Source organism: Lepidochelys kempii, chromosome 2, assembly GCF_965140285.1.
Source record: "Lepidochelys kempii isolate rLepKem1 chromosome 2, rLepKem1.hap1, whole genome shotgun sequence".
Classification (NCBI taxonomy): Eukaryota; Metazoa; Chordata; order Testudines; family Cheloniidae; genus Lepidochelys; species Lepidochelys kempii.
Genome location: NC_136381.1, coordinates 6313716 through 6331578, shown reverse-complemented (window position 1 = coordinate 6331578; position 17863 = coordinate 6313716). Strand labels below are relative to the sequence as shown.

The 17863-nt window shown below is 46.5% G+C and overlaps 1 protein-coding gene across 3 annotated transcripts in view; it reads left to right on the top strand.

The window, feature by feature from the left end:
- The window catches only part of ADGRB1 (adhesion G protein-coupled receptor B1), a 385515-nt gene that overhangs the window by 354570 nt on the left and 13082 nt on the right, over window positions 1-17863 (top strand). For all 3 annotated transcript variants that reach the window (XM_073329982.2, XM_073329980.2, XM_078851413.1), the window contains 5 exons: window positions 6759-6930; window positions 8105-8200; window positions 11836-11890; window positions 14776-15440; window positions 16557-16592. In XM_073329982.2, coding sequence (XP_073186083.1) covers window positions 6759-6930; window positions 8105-8200; window positions 11836-11890; window positions 14776-15440; window positions 16557-16592 — 1024 coding nt within the window. The remainder of the gene's footprint in view (window positions 1-6758; window positions 6931-8104; window positions 8201-11835; window positions 11891-14775; window positions 15441-16556; window positions 16593-17863) is intronic.

Sequence of the window (17863 nt, the reverse complement as noted above, 5' to 3'; positions counted from 1 at the left end):
TCTACTGTCATGCTGTAAAACTGTTTCCTGCCACGCTGCTCTTTGAGAAGATGCAGAGAGCATTTTGCTGGTGAATGGGCTCTTCTTCCTACTGTGACTTCTCTTCAGCTGATTTGTGCCTGCTATGCCTGCTCCCTCATCTCTGGGCAAAAGCTACCTTAAAGTCTTTTGCCTTTTTGCCACCTTGGGAAGAGGTTTGATCTGAAAATGGGACTGCTACATATGGTCTTCTCAGCCATACCAATTCTTTGCATGTTTACTATGAAAAGGGGACTGCACTGCAGAAAATTGAAGTTACGGTTGTTTTGATTAGATACATAGATAGATAGCTAGAATTACTGTCAGTGAACATGCTACTTTATATGACATGTTCAAAGACAGGGGCTGAAACACTGGCCTCAGAGAAGTCAATGGCAAAACCCCCATTGATTTCAGGTGGTCCAGGATCGATTTCACCCAGGATCCCCACCTGCCCCCCAAGTGAATCTCAGGCAAAGAGGAAACATGGGACACCAGTTCAGATGGGAGTAGTTTACCAGCCCATGGCCAGTGTTCCCATTAAGAACCAAATTTTACAGCATGTTTTCTCGTCAGGATAGTTGGAATTTAAATGCCCCTTTAAACTCACAGAACTTTTGTTAAACAAATACATGATTATTTGGGGGATTCATTTAGGAGAGGCTGTTCTTACATTGTGCTGGAAACTTTGACAGGAGATTTCAAAGTCCACTGCCATGAGGCTTTCCATGGATTTCAGTGGTGCTTGCATCAGTTCCTTATTTCCCAGTTTCCTTGTGGAGGAACACCTGCATCTTCTATTTATTTCCATGGGAGCTGGGGATGCCTAGCACTTAGGAATGGCCAGAGCAGATCAGACCAATGGCCTATCTAGTCCAGTATCTTGTACCAACAGTGCACAATCCCAGCTGCTCCAGAGAAATGTGCACGAAACCCCGCAGTAGGCAATTAAGGGATAACCTGCCACCCAGGGAGAGTCTCTTCCTACCCACTCCCAACTTAGAATCAGGCTGCTTATTTAGTTGCTGAAGTCTAGGCACTGACATTCGAAAGCCACAGCCAAAGCCTACTATGGTTGAAAGTTTTCTCCATTTTGCAAGTGGCTGTTTAGGATTCAAAAGTACTGCCACCCCTTACCGCTCCACCCCTGTACACGCCCATCTCCAGGATGGCTCTTGCTGGACTATCAAAGGGATGGAGGAGCTAAACATTAAAACAGTCCTAACCAACAGGCCTCCATGTTTGCATGCTTTGAAGATCGCCCTGTTTATGTGATTTCCCTAGGAACAGGATGTAGACTCGTAAGGTCTCAGGCTACCTTTGTGCATGACTTATTCTATGAATTGTGCCATGCCATGTCCTTTATGGCTGCTGCTTTCCTAGCCTCTCTCCTTCACTTAACTAGCATCCACTACTTCCACCGAGACCCTAAAGCAGCTTGTTCTGGCTGTCAAGCCTTTCTTGGAGTCTGTCCTTTCAAGAGCGTCTTGGTGCCGGGGATTCCGTTTCTATTTTTCATTGATCAGGATGTGGGGTTGCCCTTTCTCTATCCTCCAGAGATGCCTCTATCTGCTTCTTGATCTCAGAGCGTTTGCAGTCTTTTCTTGGCTCACTTGCACAAAATTCTAGGTGCCTTCAGGGCCCTTACTGTGGCCCTTACTAACCCTGAGTAGCTCTTTCATGCTTGGTTAGTACCATCAATGGGACTACTCACCTGGGTAAGTGCTATGCAACACAAGTAAGGAGTGATGAATTGGACCCTCAATATGTAGATGCTTCTCTGCTACTTCAGGCCCCTGTTTAGACTGGCAAAAAAACCAGCTTCTATATTTAGGTGTCAAAGTCCTGTCTCACTTAGCAGGACCTCGCGGTGCAATCTTTTGATTTGTATATTTTGGTTAGATTTGTCAAGATGGCCATCGCTAATAAACTGTCTCGGAATGGTAGCCATCCCACAGCTAACTTAGCATGTACTCAAGTGACTCCGAAGAATCTGTTCCATGTACATGAGATGTCAGGTCTTGTGATCTTCCGTTCACAGGGCTTAGAATCTAACTATTGAGGGAAGTACAATCCCCAGGAGCAATTGTGGGGAGATGGTCAGTCATATCCTGATGGCTCCATTAGAAGTTGTTGGTTGCAAACCCAAACGTTAGCTTCTTTTCTGGTATTCTTGGGGGACTTAGACTCATCCTGCTTGAGGGCGGCTTGGAAAGAGGAGTGGGATTGTGATGTTTATGGACTTCTCTCAAGAGGGTCCCTAAAACGGAGACAACAACTTGAGCTGAGCAGGGGGAAGAGTGGTGCTGGTAGTCTGTGAATCACTTTTCCTACAACTGGTCATAGAACTAGAGAAGCAGTCATAGAACTAGAGAAGCATTTGGGTTAGGATGGGCTTCCATAAGATCAGCTAATCTCTACCCTCTGCATCAGGGCAAGACTGACATTACTATCCCTAAATCTTCCCTGATGGATGTGTATCTAGTCTCAGCCTTACTTGTGTACAGCTTTGGCAGTTCCACCTCCCTTGGCAGCTTTTTCCATAGCCTGAGCTGCTCTTTGAGTTAAGTTTATTTCCTGCTGCATCTTTATCCCATTAATGCTTGTTCTGTCATCCTAAAGCAATGGGAATAATTGATCTCAGTCGTCTTTGTAACATGCCTCTGAGGGCAATCATTGTGTCTCCTTGCCTTAGTCTTCTTTTCTCTAGGCCCAGTCCTCTTAAACTTTCATCATTGTAGATCTTTGTTTCCCAAACCTTTTTGTCATTTGTGGCACTCTCCTCTGAATTCTCCCTAGTTTATCTTTGTCCCGTGGCAAAAATGGAGTTTCCAGAGTTGTCGATAATAAAGAATGAAACAGGGCATCTACTGGGGGTGTAGTGTTGGTGAACATCCTCTGATTAAAGACCATGACATGTCCCTGCTTTTGACAAGGCTGAATATGGTCCACATGTGGTTTGCTCGCTTTTCACTATAAGTCCTGTTGAAGAAACGCGAGGGCCCCAGTATTGTAGTGTTGTCATATGACATCATAATGTTATAGCATTGTGCTGTGTTGTAGCATCCACATATCCTGACATGATACCATTTCTCTGGATCATACGGTGCTGTAGCAGCATGATGCCATGTACTGTCTCTGTGCTGTCACGTAGCAGTGTTGGACCATAATCATGCCTTGTGAAAGCAGCATCCTAGTTCAGTGATCCAGTGGCACAGTACCCATGCTATAATGTCACTGTAATCCACACCAGGAGAATATGGGTCTTTGTCCCCTCTAGTGCATGGGATACATACATAAGAGGATAAAAGTCTACCTCAGCTGCCAGCCAAAAGCCTTATTTCTTTATCTCAAGCCATAAAGGTCTTAGGTTAATCGCCTCTGACAACCCATGAAAGAGGACTGTTATATAACCATATTGCATAACAGCACCATTAGTTAGCAATATCATCATGTCACGTTGCAATCCAATGTCATGACATGCTGACATAGCACCTAAGTATTATGATGTTACATAGGCCCTGAGAGTTTTGTCAAGACCCTTTAAGGTTTCATGGATGCCAAAGCACCTAATAAGAAACAGGACAGCCTTAAAGATGTAGTACGTGTGAATCACAGTACAGAGCCAATGCACAGGAGGTGGAATTAAGGGCATGCTCCTTTCAGACCTGTTTTTCTTTCCTTTGTTTTTTTTTTTTTCTTAAGCCCCAGGCTTGATGTGTGTTTTAAAAAAATAACACAACCCTTTTGCATTTAATACTTCAAAAGCTAAGCAGAGCTATGAAAATGAAATCAGAGTAATTTATAGCCCATTGCCATCTGCTGCCTGGGAGAAAAATTGTGCATTATATGTCAAGCAACATTTCCATAATATTTGTCAGAGATGAATATGGCTGAGAAGGCCCCCGGAAGATGAAGCAGAAAAAGATCAGAAAGTTGGGCCAGATGCTCAGATGGTGTGTTGGCACAGGTCCACTGAAGTCAATGTAACTATACTGATTTACACCAGCTGTGGATCTAGCCCAATGTTATTTTAATCATTATTCTTCTGGTTAATATTTGGGTGGGTGGGAGGATCGGGGAAGTGGGCCGTATCCACTGTGTAGTGACAGCTCTAAAGGTTGTTTGTGGTGAGACTTGGAGAGAGAGCCAACAGAATGTCTTGATTAAGAGGGGCAGGAGAACAGTCGCATGTGGAAAGGATGTAGACTCCAGGGAAGAAGAGGGATTTTGTAAGGTGATCCCACTGGAGTCTTGGGCCATTGTGTCTGAGTTTGGGAGGGCAGCTTCTGCCCTGACTCCTCACTGAGTCAGTTTGTGTGCACCCATGTACATCACGGGAGTCGTTTATGGAGCTGGTGTCAGCACTATTGTGAATCAGGAGCAACTCCACTGAAGGCAGGAGAGGTATGCTAGTGTAAAAGTGATCAGAACCAGGCCTATGGTACTGGTCTTAGAAACAGGCCTGAGCCAAAGCCCTAATCTAGCCCCAACTCTGGATCTGAGTCCAAACTTTTTTGCATTTGATGTTTGGACTCAGCCCGTTACAGAGACAGTTTCAAGCTATCAGTCTCATCCAAAGCCAGATTTGTGGTTCAGATCTGAGCTATGGTTCAGGCCTGTTGCTGTAGCCAGAGCCTGTTGTGTGCTTTTCTGCTAATGTCCTTAATGTAGCCATTCTTATGTGTCGGGAGTGTGATAGGCCAGGGAACTCCAGAGGGCAGAGTCTGATATCACCCAATCCAGTGCCCTCTCTTTCCCCTTGTTCTCTCTAGTCACCAGAAGTATGGTGAGCAACTTGAATGAGCTGTTTTTCCCAGTCAGACAGCTGGTGTGTTGGACTCTCTGATCCTGGCATGGAATACACCTGTGGAATCCTGTCATCAGGCAAATCTCATTTTTCCATTCGGCTTTTCTGCCACTTCAGTTTTGTTCTTCCCACACTTGTTCTCCAGTCAGCTTCATTAACATCATGTTGCAAATGGTGATTCTGAGAGGTTTCTGTTATCAGATGCACTCGGCCAATTTTGGGGGGATGGGGGGGTGAAGCAGGAGGGGGAATAAAAACACTTGCATGGTTTATGACTATGCTGAAAAACTACAGTATGTCTGCAAAAAATGGGGCATTCAAGAGTCGGTCCTGAACTTTCCATTCAATGTCTTATGTGCAGTTATAGGGCATGCATATCACGTTACAGCACTTTCCTTACATGGTAGCACAAAACCCTTTACTTGGTGGAGAAAAGGGAATTACACAGGAATTTACGTGCTCTTCCAGGTTGCTGGTTAATTGCACCAGTAGCTCCTAAATTCACAAACTCGAGCCTGGACTGGTGTTCAGAAGTGCTGGTATATAATTATTAATTACAGAAATAACCCATCACTGCAATCTACCATCAGTGCAGTGGGAAGTCCTTGAGCATTGTGCCTGGATAACGAGTGAGTGTAAATTGGGTAAGAAGTTACTTGACCCAGTGACATTAAATGGTCAGTGGTTCCCATGTAAGTGCTGCAAAGTGTGAGTCATGATATCTGTGTCCTATAATATGTCATGTTATCTATCTATGTGTCTTTACGTATAGGTCAAGATTTTCTACCCAGAAAAGTTTGAGGTCCACTCGTTATTTCCGTCTCTGTGTGTATTCTTGCTAAGCTTCTGTTGTAGATAGAGTCCCATGCTTTCCTTTGTGCACTGCTGTCCCCAAATGTTTAGAATTAAAGTTGAGTTAATTTCCTATGTATTGCCACAGTCTGCACTGATTTGGCTCCCTTGGTGGCAAAGAGGTCAAGCGTGGTCCATGGAGATGGAAATGCCTTCTCATTTCTAGAAGCGGTCTGTCCAGTTCAGACCTGGAGCTCCTGGCTGGGGTAGTGCAGGGATGCTCACATTCCAGATGATTATGATGTACAGTATCCCTGCTGTGGCTAAACAGATGACTTGAATCCTACGAGCCATCAAGCCAGCACTACATTCACTTGCAAAAATAGAATAAGGTTCATCAGATAGAGCTGGTTCCAGTTTTCCAGGGAGCTTATTTGGCAAGGTCCCATCTGTACCCAGTAGCTCCTTGTTAACAGATAACAGGGTTCAGGGACCAGCGGCCTCCTTAGTTCTCTGGGTATTTGTATGTGGGGAACATTTGATGGAGGGCAAGAAGTGCTTCCAGGAGCTTAGTGTCCAGGCTCAGCTCTGTCCTTGTCAGCTTAGCCACCCGAACCCTCCAAATAAAACCCCCAGGTGATACTGATTTACTGAGTGCCATGACAGTCCAGGCACCAGTCGCCATTAGCTAAGTGTTGATGGCCATCAAGGTAATCTGACCTCTGCTGTAGATGTTCCATTCCCATTTTGCAACATACAGTGGCTGCATCTTCTCTCCGCTCCTTGGACAATACCACTGGTGTGATTAAAAGTGTGGAGTGGGAGGGGCATGAGTGGGACATGATATGCCTGCCTCCTTCCTTCCCACCCCGAATTTCTGTGCATGCTTGCACCACTGAGCCATAGTCCCCTCCAAGTGTCTGCCGCCTGCTCTGAGAGCATGAGTGTGATGAGCAAAGCAGCCTCCTGCATCCCCGAGGGAGCTCAGAAATCACCCAGAATAAGACCACTGTTACTGAGGGATATTCTTCTGCGGCCCTTTGGGATCAGGAGGCTGAATTGGCTCCCACAAGTGATCACAACATTTAACTGGCTGGGGATGAAGCTGAACTCGGATTTGCTTTCTCTTCCCTGACAGGGCGTCCCTTTGGAGCTCCTGCGTGGTCCTACCTCTGCTGGCGCTGACCTGGATGTCTGCGGTTCTGGCAATCACGGATCGGCGGTCGGCGCTCTTCCAGATCCTGTTCGCTGTCTTTGACTCCCTGGAGGGCTTTGTCATTGTGATGGTTCATTGCATCCTGAGACGAGAGGTGGGCACAGCCCAGAGGGCTGCGTGTGACCTATCTACCGGAGGCCAGATTGGGAATTGCAGCTTTCCCACAGTCTCTCTGGGAATTCCTCTGATCCCTTGAGCTGTGGACCATGACATTCAGCTATACAGCTGTCACTGTGATAAGTGTGACCGAAGTGCCTGGACAGATGGATGGATAGGTGGACGTCACGCTGAAAACATACAGTGGGGCAGAGTTTTGGGGACAAGTCTCGTTTAGTTTATCATTGGTCCAAAATTTAGGTTTTGTTTAAAAAAAAAAAAAGATTTTACAAAACCTAGGATTTGCAGAAAAGTTTTCATCCATGTTTAAAGACAACATCAACAAAAAACAAAGTTGTTTTCTAGGGGTTGTATTGAAATTGTCCCCAGCAGTGTTAGAAACCCAAACACTATATATATGGTGCCAGTTTATGGGAGCCATATGTTAAACTTGACTATGACCAGAAAGTGAAACTTTCTTTTACTTTAAACCAGTGAACTCCATCAGTGATGAAAAGTTACATTCCTTTTTTTAAGTTCTTTCCATTGCAATAAAAGGAGGTGTCATTAATAACATTGACAAGGAGCTTTTTATTTATATATGTGCATGTTACCTTGATATAATTCCTTTCAATTAAGTGGGCCTGATAGATTCCTGGTGTCAGACCACTGAAATCAGTGGAATTACACCAGGGATTGACCTAGCCCAGAGTCTTTTCATTAATTTCATTATCCAGTTAGGCCCTCTCATTGCGGTCGTTGGGAGTCTTTCTGTTGATTTCAGTGAGTTTTCGATGACACGCAATATGCAGACAGTATAGACTCTTGATCTGACATTATATACATCTATGTCATGATTTATGCAAGAGGATCCTTTGTAAATATGGGTTACAGAATAAATTCATGGTTATTCCTGCCTGTGCAAATCCAGCAGCTAGCTACTTTGGAAGCTATCCCATGTAATAATCCTGTAAGCATGCAGGAATCTGGAGTTGCTGTGTTGGTGTGTGAGATATGTATCCTTTCAGCCCCTCTGAAGCCGTTGTGTAAGCCCTAAACAAACAGGACCCATGTGAGCATTACAATCTATCCCCAGCAGGATTGGATGCTCCTTTGCTTTAAACAGTGCCTCTGTCTGACTCAGTCTTGTGCAAATCTGTTTCTCCCGGCAGGTCCAGGATGCAGTGAAGTGCCGAGTAGTGGACCGTCAGGAAGAGGGCAATGGAGACTCGGGAGGGTCGTTTCAGAACGGACATGCTCAGCTAATGGTAGGATAAACTGCCACCCGCTCGTTTGCCAAGGGACTCGGTGCATATAGCCCGGATCCAATGAACTAAGGGCTCTCTTTCAACATTTTAGGCTTAGCTGTCATCACTCTCCTTCTTTTAAATCTCTGATTGGAGTGTGGGTGAGCCTCAGTTTCACTCACCTATAGCTCCCATTCCCTTCATAACAATCAGGGTCCCATCCGTCTCCCCCCAGGCGTATGCAAGCACCAGGGCTTTTTTGTTGTAGGTAGGCCAGATCCTTTCGGTCTAAGGATGACAAACCCCACATGCACCTACTTTCCCATAAAATAAATTTCCCAGGTCTTTCTACCTCTGACAGGCTGCATGTCAGACGTCCAGCATCGTGGTAGGAGACAGCAGTTTAATATCTATTCGCTCAGAGAGTGTCACATCGTAGTCATGATTTTCAAGACATCCTTTCTGAGAGACTTTCTCTCTCCAAAGTACTTTTCTTCCCCCTTTCAGTAATGTTCCTTTCTGGGTGCTCATTTTGAGCTCATTTTGTGCAAAGATAGAAAACTTCATCCTGTTACATGAGTCTTTTAAAACTGGGCTAGATAAAGCCCTGGGAGAGTATGCTGTAGGGAACAATCCTGCATTGGCCCCTTTGTGATGGACTGGATGTCCTAAGAGGTCTTTCTTGTCTCTGATTTCTAAGCTTTGGGGAAGCAGGTCAATCCCACAATTCACAAGATTTTCCCAGGCTCCAAAACAGGCCTGTTGAGGCTTTCCTCTATCTTTCTACCTGAGTGTCCAGCCAGTCAGGCCCAGAGATGCAACATATTCATAAAAAAAGAACAGGAGGACTTGTGGCACCTTAGAGACTAACAAATCTATGAGAGCATAAGCTTTCATGGGCTACAGCCCACTTCATCGGATGCATAGAATGGAAAATATAGTAAGAAGATATATAGATATATATAGATATATACACACATACAGAGAAGGTGGAAGTTGCCATACAAACTGTAAGAGGCTAATTAATTAAGATGAGCTATTATCAGCAGGAGAAAACTTTTGTAGTGATAATCAAGATGGCCCATTTAGACAGTTGACAAGAAGGTGTGAGGATACTTAACATGGGGAAATAGATTCAATATGTGTAATGACCCAGCCACTCCCAGTCTCTATTCAAACCCAGTTAATGGTATCTAGTTTGCATATTAATTCAAGCTCAGCAGTTTCTCGTTGGAGTCTGTTTCTGAAGCTTTTCTGTTGCAGAATTGCCACCCTTAAATCTTTTACTGAGTGGCCGGAGAGGTTGAAGTGCTCTCCTACCAGTTTTTGAATGTTATGATTCCTGATGTCAGATCTGGGTCCATTTATTCTTTTGCATAGAGACTGTCTGGTTTGGCCAATGTACATGGCAGAGGGGCATTGCTGGCACATGATGGCATATACCACATTGGTAGATGTGCAGGTGAATGAGCCCCTGATGGCGTGGCTAATGTGATTAGGCCCTATGATGGTGTCACTTGAATAAATATGTGGACAGAGTTGGCATCAGGCTTTGTTGCAAGGATAGGTTCCTGGGTTAGTGTTTTTGGTGTGTGGTTGCTGGAGTTCAATGCTAGAGGGGACCATTAGATCATCTAGTCTGACTTCCTGTATAGCACCAGCCATAAAATGTCACCCAGCTTGCCCCATATTGAGCCCAATAACTAAAGCTGATCTTCCAGAAAGGCATCCAGTCTTGAGTTGAAGACATCAAGAAAGAGAATCTACCACTTCCCTTGGTAGTTTGTCCCAGTGGTTAATCTCTCTCACTGTTAAACATTTGTGCCTTATTTCTAAGTTGAATTTCTCTGGCTTCAGCTTCCAACCTTTTGTCCTTGCGGTGCCTTTCACAGCTAGATAAAGGAGCTCCATGTGACCCAGTGTTTTGTCCTGGTGAAGGTACTTACACTCTATCATCAAGTTACTTCTTAATCTTCTTTTGGATCTGTTGAACAGATGGAGTTCTTCAAGTTTCTCATTATAAGCCCTCCTCTCCAGCCCTCAGATCACTTTTGTGGTTCACTTCTGGGCTCTCTCTAACTTTCCAGGGCCCTTTTTAAAATACGGACACGAGAACTGGCTGCAGTGTTCCAGCATTGATCTCGCCAATGTCGGATATGGAGTTAAAATCACCTCCCTAGTCCTAGTCACTGTTCCCCGATTCAGACATCCAAGGATTGCATGATCCCTCTTTGCTACAGCATCGCATAGAGAGCTTCTGTTGAGTTGCTTGTCCACTCTGACCCTTAGATCCTTTTCAGAGTCACTGCTTTCCAGGATATAGTCCCCCGTTCTGTAGGTATGACCTGCAATCCTTGTTCCTAAATGTAGAACTTTGCATTTGGCTGTATTAAATACATTTTGTTTGACGGGGCCTCATTTAACAAGTAATGCAGATCACTCTGTGTGACTGTAGTGTCCTCATCATTATTTATCAATCTTGTATCACCTGAAAATTTTACCAGCAGTGATTTTATATTTACTTCCAGATCATGAATAGCCATCGGCCCCAGTACTAATTCCTTCAGCACTCCCCTAGAAACACCCCCATTCAATGATGATTCCCCATTGACAGCTACTTTTAGAGATCTGTCAGTTAGCCAGTTCCTAATTCATTTAATGTGTGCTGTACTGATATTGTATAGTGATAATTTTTTAATCAGTACATTGAGAGATACTAAGCCAAATGCCTTACAAAAATCTATGTATATTATATCTACGGAGTTGCCTTTATCAACCAACCTTGTCATCTCATCAAAGAATGAAATCAAGTTTGTTTGACAAGACCTATTTTCCATAAAAGCATGTTGACTGGCATTACTTATAATCCTAGCCTTTAATTTATCAGTCGAATCTCACATCAGCTTTTCCATTCTTTTGCATGGGATGGATGTCAGGCTAACCAGCCTTTGGTACCTAAGTCATCCTTCTTGCCAATATCATTAGCACCTTTCCAGTCTTCTGGTGTTTCACCAACATTTAAAGATTTATTAATAATTAACATCAGCAGACTAGAGATCTCCTCAGACAACTCTTTTAGTTGTGCAGGTTAGCTGGGCCTGCTGATTTCAAAATGTCTGTCCCTGGTAGATGCTGTTTAACATCTTCCTTAATTACTAATGGACTGGAAAGTACCACAACATCCTCCTGTGATACGAGCACATCATCCTGCTGCTTAGCACATCTAGAATGGAAATATTTATTGAACACCTGTCTTTTCCACATTGTTATTACCATGATTACATAGAAGCCCGTGTTCTGGTATGACTCCCTTGCTCCCATTCTCTGGGATGATGGCAACCAAGTGTTTCAAGGCAGGGACTAGTTTAGGGGAGAGGAGGGCTGCATGTGGCTGCTTTTGGCATCCCCTGCTCAGGCATCCCCTGCTCCTGTTAGGGAGGGGCCGTTTCTTCTACATCAAGGCCATTAGGCAGAGAGTCTGATTCCAAAGTGTGGAGCCGAGCCCTTGTTTGCGCCATTCTATCTGGATTTTTAAGGCTTTGTGTGTGGTCCATGAGTAGAAACGTTCATTGGATTCCAGGTTGCCTTCCCCCTCCTCTTCCCCTCCCCCACCCCCATCCCGTTGACCACCCCCCTCTGCTTTCTCTGTCTTTCAGACCGATTTTGAGAAGGATGTGGATATGGCTTGTAGATCAGGTGAGCACATCACAGGTGAGAAATCAACAAGTGACCTGGTTTGGGGATTGAACTTGGACGTTTTTTTTCCTTACTATCTGTGTGTGTCTGTGTCCCCTCGGTGGCTTGCGTGTTTGTATATGGCTGCCCTCGCTCCCGCCCCCACCTCAAGAGAATTCCTAACTCTGCCCCTTCGCTTTGCTTATCCCCTTCTTCACCCATGCCTTGCTTGGCCTCTTGGCTAAGATCAAGCCTCACCTCGATTTAACACCTTTTATCCAGGGCCTATGCCCTACCTGGCAGGGGTGGTGGGATCTATGACCTTCTCCATCTCTCACTACTGGGACCTGATTTTGTCTTTGCTTAGAGAGTCATCTCTGGGGCTGGCCTCATACCCATCAGGAGTCCTGAGAAATGGGTGTAAATCTGGAGCATCCTCTCCCAAATCCTTGAATGGACAATTGCCCTCTGGGTCCATCCATACCAGCAACCGCTTGGGCAGTCATAGACCAGACGGTGCTTGGGGAGATGGCCCTCCCCTTCCCACACACAACCATTCATTTCAGCCCTGCAGATTTGCATGGGCCAGCAGTCCCTGCTGTCGCAGCCCCTCCTCAGTCACTCCCGTTTGTCCCATGCCCACTGTGCTGTCTCTGAAAGTGCTGTCCAGAGTCTGCTATGCTGCCTGTTCCTCTTTGCAGGTTCTGTTCCCTCCTGCCCTTGGCAATGCCTGACCAGCTGGCTGATTTTGATCAAACCTTTTGCAGAATTTCCGACTCTCATTGGCTCTCCCAGATGCCTCCCCTTTCCCAAGCAAGAGTTTTCCCAGCTCATTTGGCCCTTGTGTATAATTCACATCTTCCAAACCAGGATCTCCCTCTAGCTGCCATGGACTTTGCATCCTGTGTGCTCATTTAGGGGGCATCACAGAAGAGTTTATCTATCTATCTATCTATCCATCCATCCATCCCCAGACACCCCCTCTTCTATCTATCTATCTATCCCCATACACCCCGTCTATCTATCTATCCATCCATCCATCACCATACACCCCCTCTTCTATCTATCCCCATACACCCCATCTATCTATCTAATCTATCTATCTAATCACATTCTCTGTATCATTATCAATTTGTCTATCACCCTTACCCTGATGGTATGTAATGCCACAGTCTCTTTCTGTCTATACCTTATTCAGGGTCTCTCTCTTTCTCCTTCTTTCTCTCACACCATATTTCTAGCGTGCTCTCTCCTGCTCTCTCTCCCCTTCCTGATGCTGAGGACCTGACTTTCAAAAAAAGGCAGGTGCAAAAATTGTGCAGACAGGAGTGTGCCCAAGGTGCGCACGTGGTGGCATCAGATTTGCCCACAAGGCAGGTATTTGCACATACAGCTGGCTAATTGGGCATGTCGCATGCACAATTGTGTGCTTTTGAGAATCAGGTCCTGAAAATCAGTGCTGAGCCCCAGACAGGCTCCTCCTTGTGCTGCCTTAGAGTCTCTGGCTCCTGGGTTGGGTCTCCCCGAGCAATGGGAGGGAGCCTTTTGGTGTCAGGTGACTCCAGGACAGAAGACTCCCTGATCTCCACCTTTGCTCACTAACCTGGCCTGGTTTCCTTTGCCAGCAGCCAGCTGTACAAGTCTTCAAACCCCAGCAGACAAGAAATGAAATAATCCCAATTTGTTGTGCGCCACAGCCTCGAGACGAGACCTAAGCACCACCCCTGGGGAAGCCAAAGCATTCAGGGAGCTCCCATGCACAAAGCATGTCCCAAATGCTTCTTTGAATACAAGCCACAGTGTAGAAAAACACCCAACAACCCACTGGCTGTGGCTTTTGCTGAAAGGGCATTGTTAATAAAGCACCGATCCTGATACCTTAACAAGGATGAGCTGGGTCCAAGGCAACGTGTGGCATTTCCACTGAGAGCCAGTGGCAGAATTTGGCCCATGAATGGGGCCAAAGCAAAGTTATATCCTAGCGCTGTTCTCTGGCACAGCCATCATGACTGAGATGGTCACCGTGCAGCGGGTCTGGTTTTCAAAGAGGTTTTATGGTTGGTTGGTTTCTCCTGGCTTCCCTTTGATTTTGCCCTGCCTGCCCTGCACCCGCTGGAGGTACCTACACTCGTCCAGCACTCACCATGCCTGGCACAAGTTAGCAGTGAAACTGCAGCACCATGTTTTACCTGGCACCAGAAATCCACCGGTGCCATACAGTACCTTGATCATAAATGGGAATGGCTGAATGGTGCCAGGTCACAGCAAAGCCTCTGCCTTGGCTCCTCTCCTGTCTGCTGCATTGGGAAAAATGTGTAAAAAGAGCCTGGTTTTTTGTTTGGTTTTGGCTGGAATTGTTTCCCCTTTTCCATGCTGAAATGCTGGGTAAGTAGCTTTCAGCCCCGCCCACCCCAGAACCCTGTGACTTTATCCTCTGAGGACATCCAGGCTGATGTCACGAGCTTATTAACATTTCTGTTGCAGCCTAGAACCAGCTGAGCAAAGCAGATTTTAATGAGAGGAGGAACAGCTGTGTTTGTGTCAATGGATGATGCTCTGTGTGTGTGTCCTGTGTATATCTCCGAATTGGCATGATTGCCCCACCCTCAGATTAAGGTTCTTTCCTATATGAATAACGAGCACTCATTTAGCTCCCTTTGGCTTCAAGGCAGTGGTTGAGAACTTCAAAACCCCTGGTATAATTATCCCCCAACGTACCCACTGGCCCAGTCGCCAGCGTGGGGATGTCATGTGCATGGGGTCTAGGAGCCAGAAGCATTGATCTGCCATTGTAGCCTCTATCTGAGGGAGTGGAGGGAACATGCTAAGGGCGTTTGATTGTGGTGAGATGGTTGAAGTTGTGTGTGGAGCTCAGGTGAGGTGAGTCCGAGGTGCTGAGGATGCTTCTCTGTCTCCTGCAGTGCTGAATAAAGACATCACCACATGCAGGACCTCGGCCATCACAGGCACGCTGAAGCGCCCGTCGCTGCAGGATGAGGAGAAGCTGAAGCTCCATCACCAGAAGGGGTCCTCGAACTTTAATAGTCTTCCAGCCAACGTCTCTAAGATGCACCTCCAGGGCTCCCCGCACTACCTGGGGGCCATCAACCTGAACGAGTTCAGCAACCACACGCTCACCCTGAAGAAGGAGAAGAACCAGCCGCCCAAGTCTATCTACATCTGCGATGGGGACATCTTCAAGAAGTTGGACTCTGAGCTCTCCAGGGCGCAGGAGCAATCCCTGGACACTAGCTATGTCATCCTGCCCAGCAACAGTTCCTCCACCCTGCGGGCCAAGCCACCCAAGGACGATGGCAAATACAGCATCAACATAGACCAGATGCCCCAGACCCGGCTCATCCACCTCAGCATGGCAACCGACCCAGGCTTCATCGTCAAGAGCCCACCCAGGGAGCCCATGGCTATGACATGCACCGAGGTGCAGGGCTCCCCCATGCTGCAGCAGCAGACCATCTCCAGCGAGTCGCAGATCCCCAACAGCCTGTGCGACCCGGGCGACTCAGGGAACTTGGGCATGGTGCCCAAGAGCGAGACAGTCTCCACCCTCTCCATGAGCTCCTTGGAGGTAAGCAGGCAACCTGCGGCCACTTTCACCCATAAGAACATCCCAGTTGTCACATTGTTCATGCCACACTTTTCCTTCTATGTTGATGCCTTCTTTCCTACAGTGGCCGATGCCAGATGTTCTAAGAGTAGAACCCTGCCTTGAATGCTCCCAGCTGTGCAGTTTCCGTGCCTCTTTAATGAGAGGGGAAATTTCTTCATGAACTCCCCTAGTGATATCAAGTTACGATTTGAATCTTGAGGATTAAGAACCCTTAAAGTTTTCATCCTAGGTAGTTACATTGCAGATGCCCTCTCTTTCCCATATAAATGTCTAATCAGTTTTTGAAGCTTTCCCTCCCTCCTAGTTCCAGCACTGGGTATTTTGATCAAAGATTTTAGGATGGGAAGGAGCCAAAGAGTTTCTTAGCCCCTTTTTTTTAAATCCAGCAGATGCAAGCTGCAATGTTCTCTTTACCTCCCATAAGTCCTGTGGAAACTGGATGTATTGAGCGTGTTCAAAGATTATTCATGAGGTTTTAGCCAAACCACTCCCATTCATTTTAATGGGAGGCGTGTGGCTAAACCTCCCAGTTGGCTTTGATGATTTCAACCCGTCTGGGAAGAGATCGGTAAATACGGTTATGGGAAGCTACAGGAAAATTCCAGTGATTGCAGAGTTAAGTTCTGTGTGCACAGTTCTCCCTCACAGACATCCCCTGCAACCCTATGGATGTCGGTGGCATATGAGTGATAGATAGATGAGTGCTGGATTTCCTTGTATTCGCTGGTTCTTCTGACTGCTATCCCTTGGCAGCTCATTTCATCTAGTAACAACTCTCCCAAGTACAGAATTCCCACCCAGCCAGGTTCTTCCTTGGCAGACGTTTAGTCCCTCTTGGTTCTTATACTTGGCCCCAGTTCTAACAGTCTTCCAGAGCTCACACACGGTTTCTGTCCCCTGGGGCAGTGACCGAGATTGTTTCTATCACTCCAGTTGTCTCCTTTGTATCAGAGCCAGAGCTGCAGGATGCAAGCAGAGCAGGGTGGGGAAGGAGGCAGAGGCTGTCTCTCTGTCTCTAGCCACTATGCAGGGGTGCGATCACTTACCAATTTTTCTTTCCCTTTGAATCTTCAGAGACGGAAATCCCGGTATGCAGAGCTAGATTTTGAGGTGAGCGGTTCCTCCTTTAAATCCTTTTACGGAGGGGTGAGAAGGGGGAGAGGACCAGGCTCTGCTTTTCTCAGCGAGAGTTCCCCTAGCTGCAGGAGCACTGCCTTCAGCCAAAGAACCAGGGAACGGGCTAGAAGCGGACAGGTGGCTACAGCCAGCCTGGCCAAACTGGGAGGTTCACCCTGTGTATCTAAACAAACGTGGGATTTACACTTATTTGGTATGGCTTCATTTATTGAGCAGCAACTGCTGAGTAAATGTTTGTAAATGAAGATTTTAAGTCAGTTTGCACAAGGCCTGTAAACAATCTCATCTGTCAGTGAGATGCTGATAGAAACCTGATATTACAATATACCAGCATCGGGAGTCTGGGCCACTTTCCAGCCAGTGTGAGAGGTGTTCAGGGGTCCTGGGTCTTAGGCCAGGTCTACTCTACAGACTTATATCGGCATAGCTACATCGCTGAGGGGTGTGAAAAATCCACCCCCCTGAGCAACGGAGTTATACCGACCTCACCCTGGTGTAGACAGCGCTATGGCAGCAGGAGAGCTTCCTGCTTCTCGTGGAGGTGGAGTAACTACGCTGACAGGAGACGCTCACCAGTGCAGCGCTATACGTGTAGAACTGCTGCCAAATATAAAATCTGCTCAGATGATTCCCATCACCCTGGTCTGGGAGCTCCTCACAAGATTAAGGCGCCTCCCAACACCCGTCGGAGATGAGGAAGTATCCACGTTTTACAGATGGGGAGATCTGAGGCACAGAAGGGGGAAGCGGTTGCTTTAAAGAGGAAGCCAGGCTTCACACAGGAAATCTCTGACAGAGCTGGGAACTGAGTGCAGGTCTCCTGAGTTCTATTGCAATGCAATGAAGCCATCACTTTGAAGAGGAAGGATGGTTGGGTGGTGAAGGCATCAGACCATCCTTCCTCTTCAAAGCTACTGCTTCATTCCAGAATCAGCCATCACTCCTGGGACCGCATGGGGAAGAAGGGAGTTTGCTCGAAGCTTGGGCCCTGAGGTTTGCTCCAAAACGTAGGATCCTGGGCTCAGTCTGAAATAGTGACACTGTGTGGCCCCAAATTCTGACACTCACGTGTTGGGCTAGATTCGAACTCAGGCCTCACACTTCTTCAAAAGCTTTGCAACCCTTGGGGAGCTTTCACGCTGAGATTCAGGTTTGTCACAAATCCTGTAACAAGCCAAAACTCAGCTAGTTTGGTGTAGGCTTGAATTTTCCTGCCTGTAGCGAGATCTAGAGTTCTAGTATCT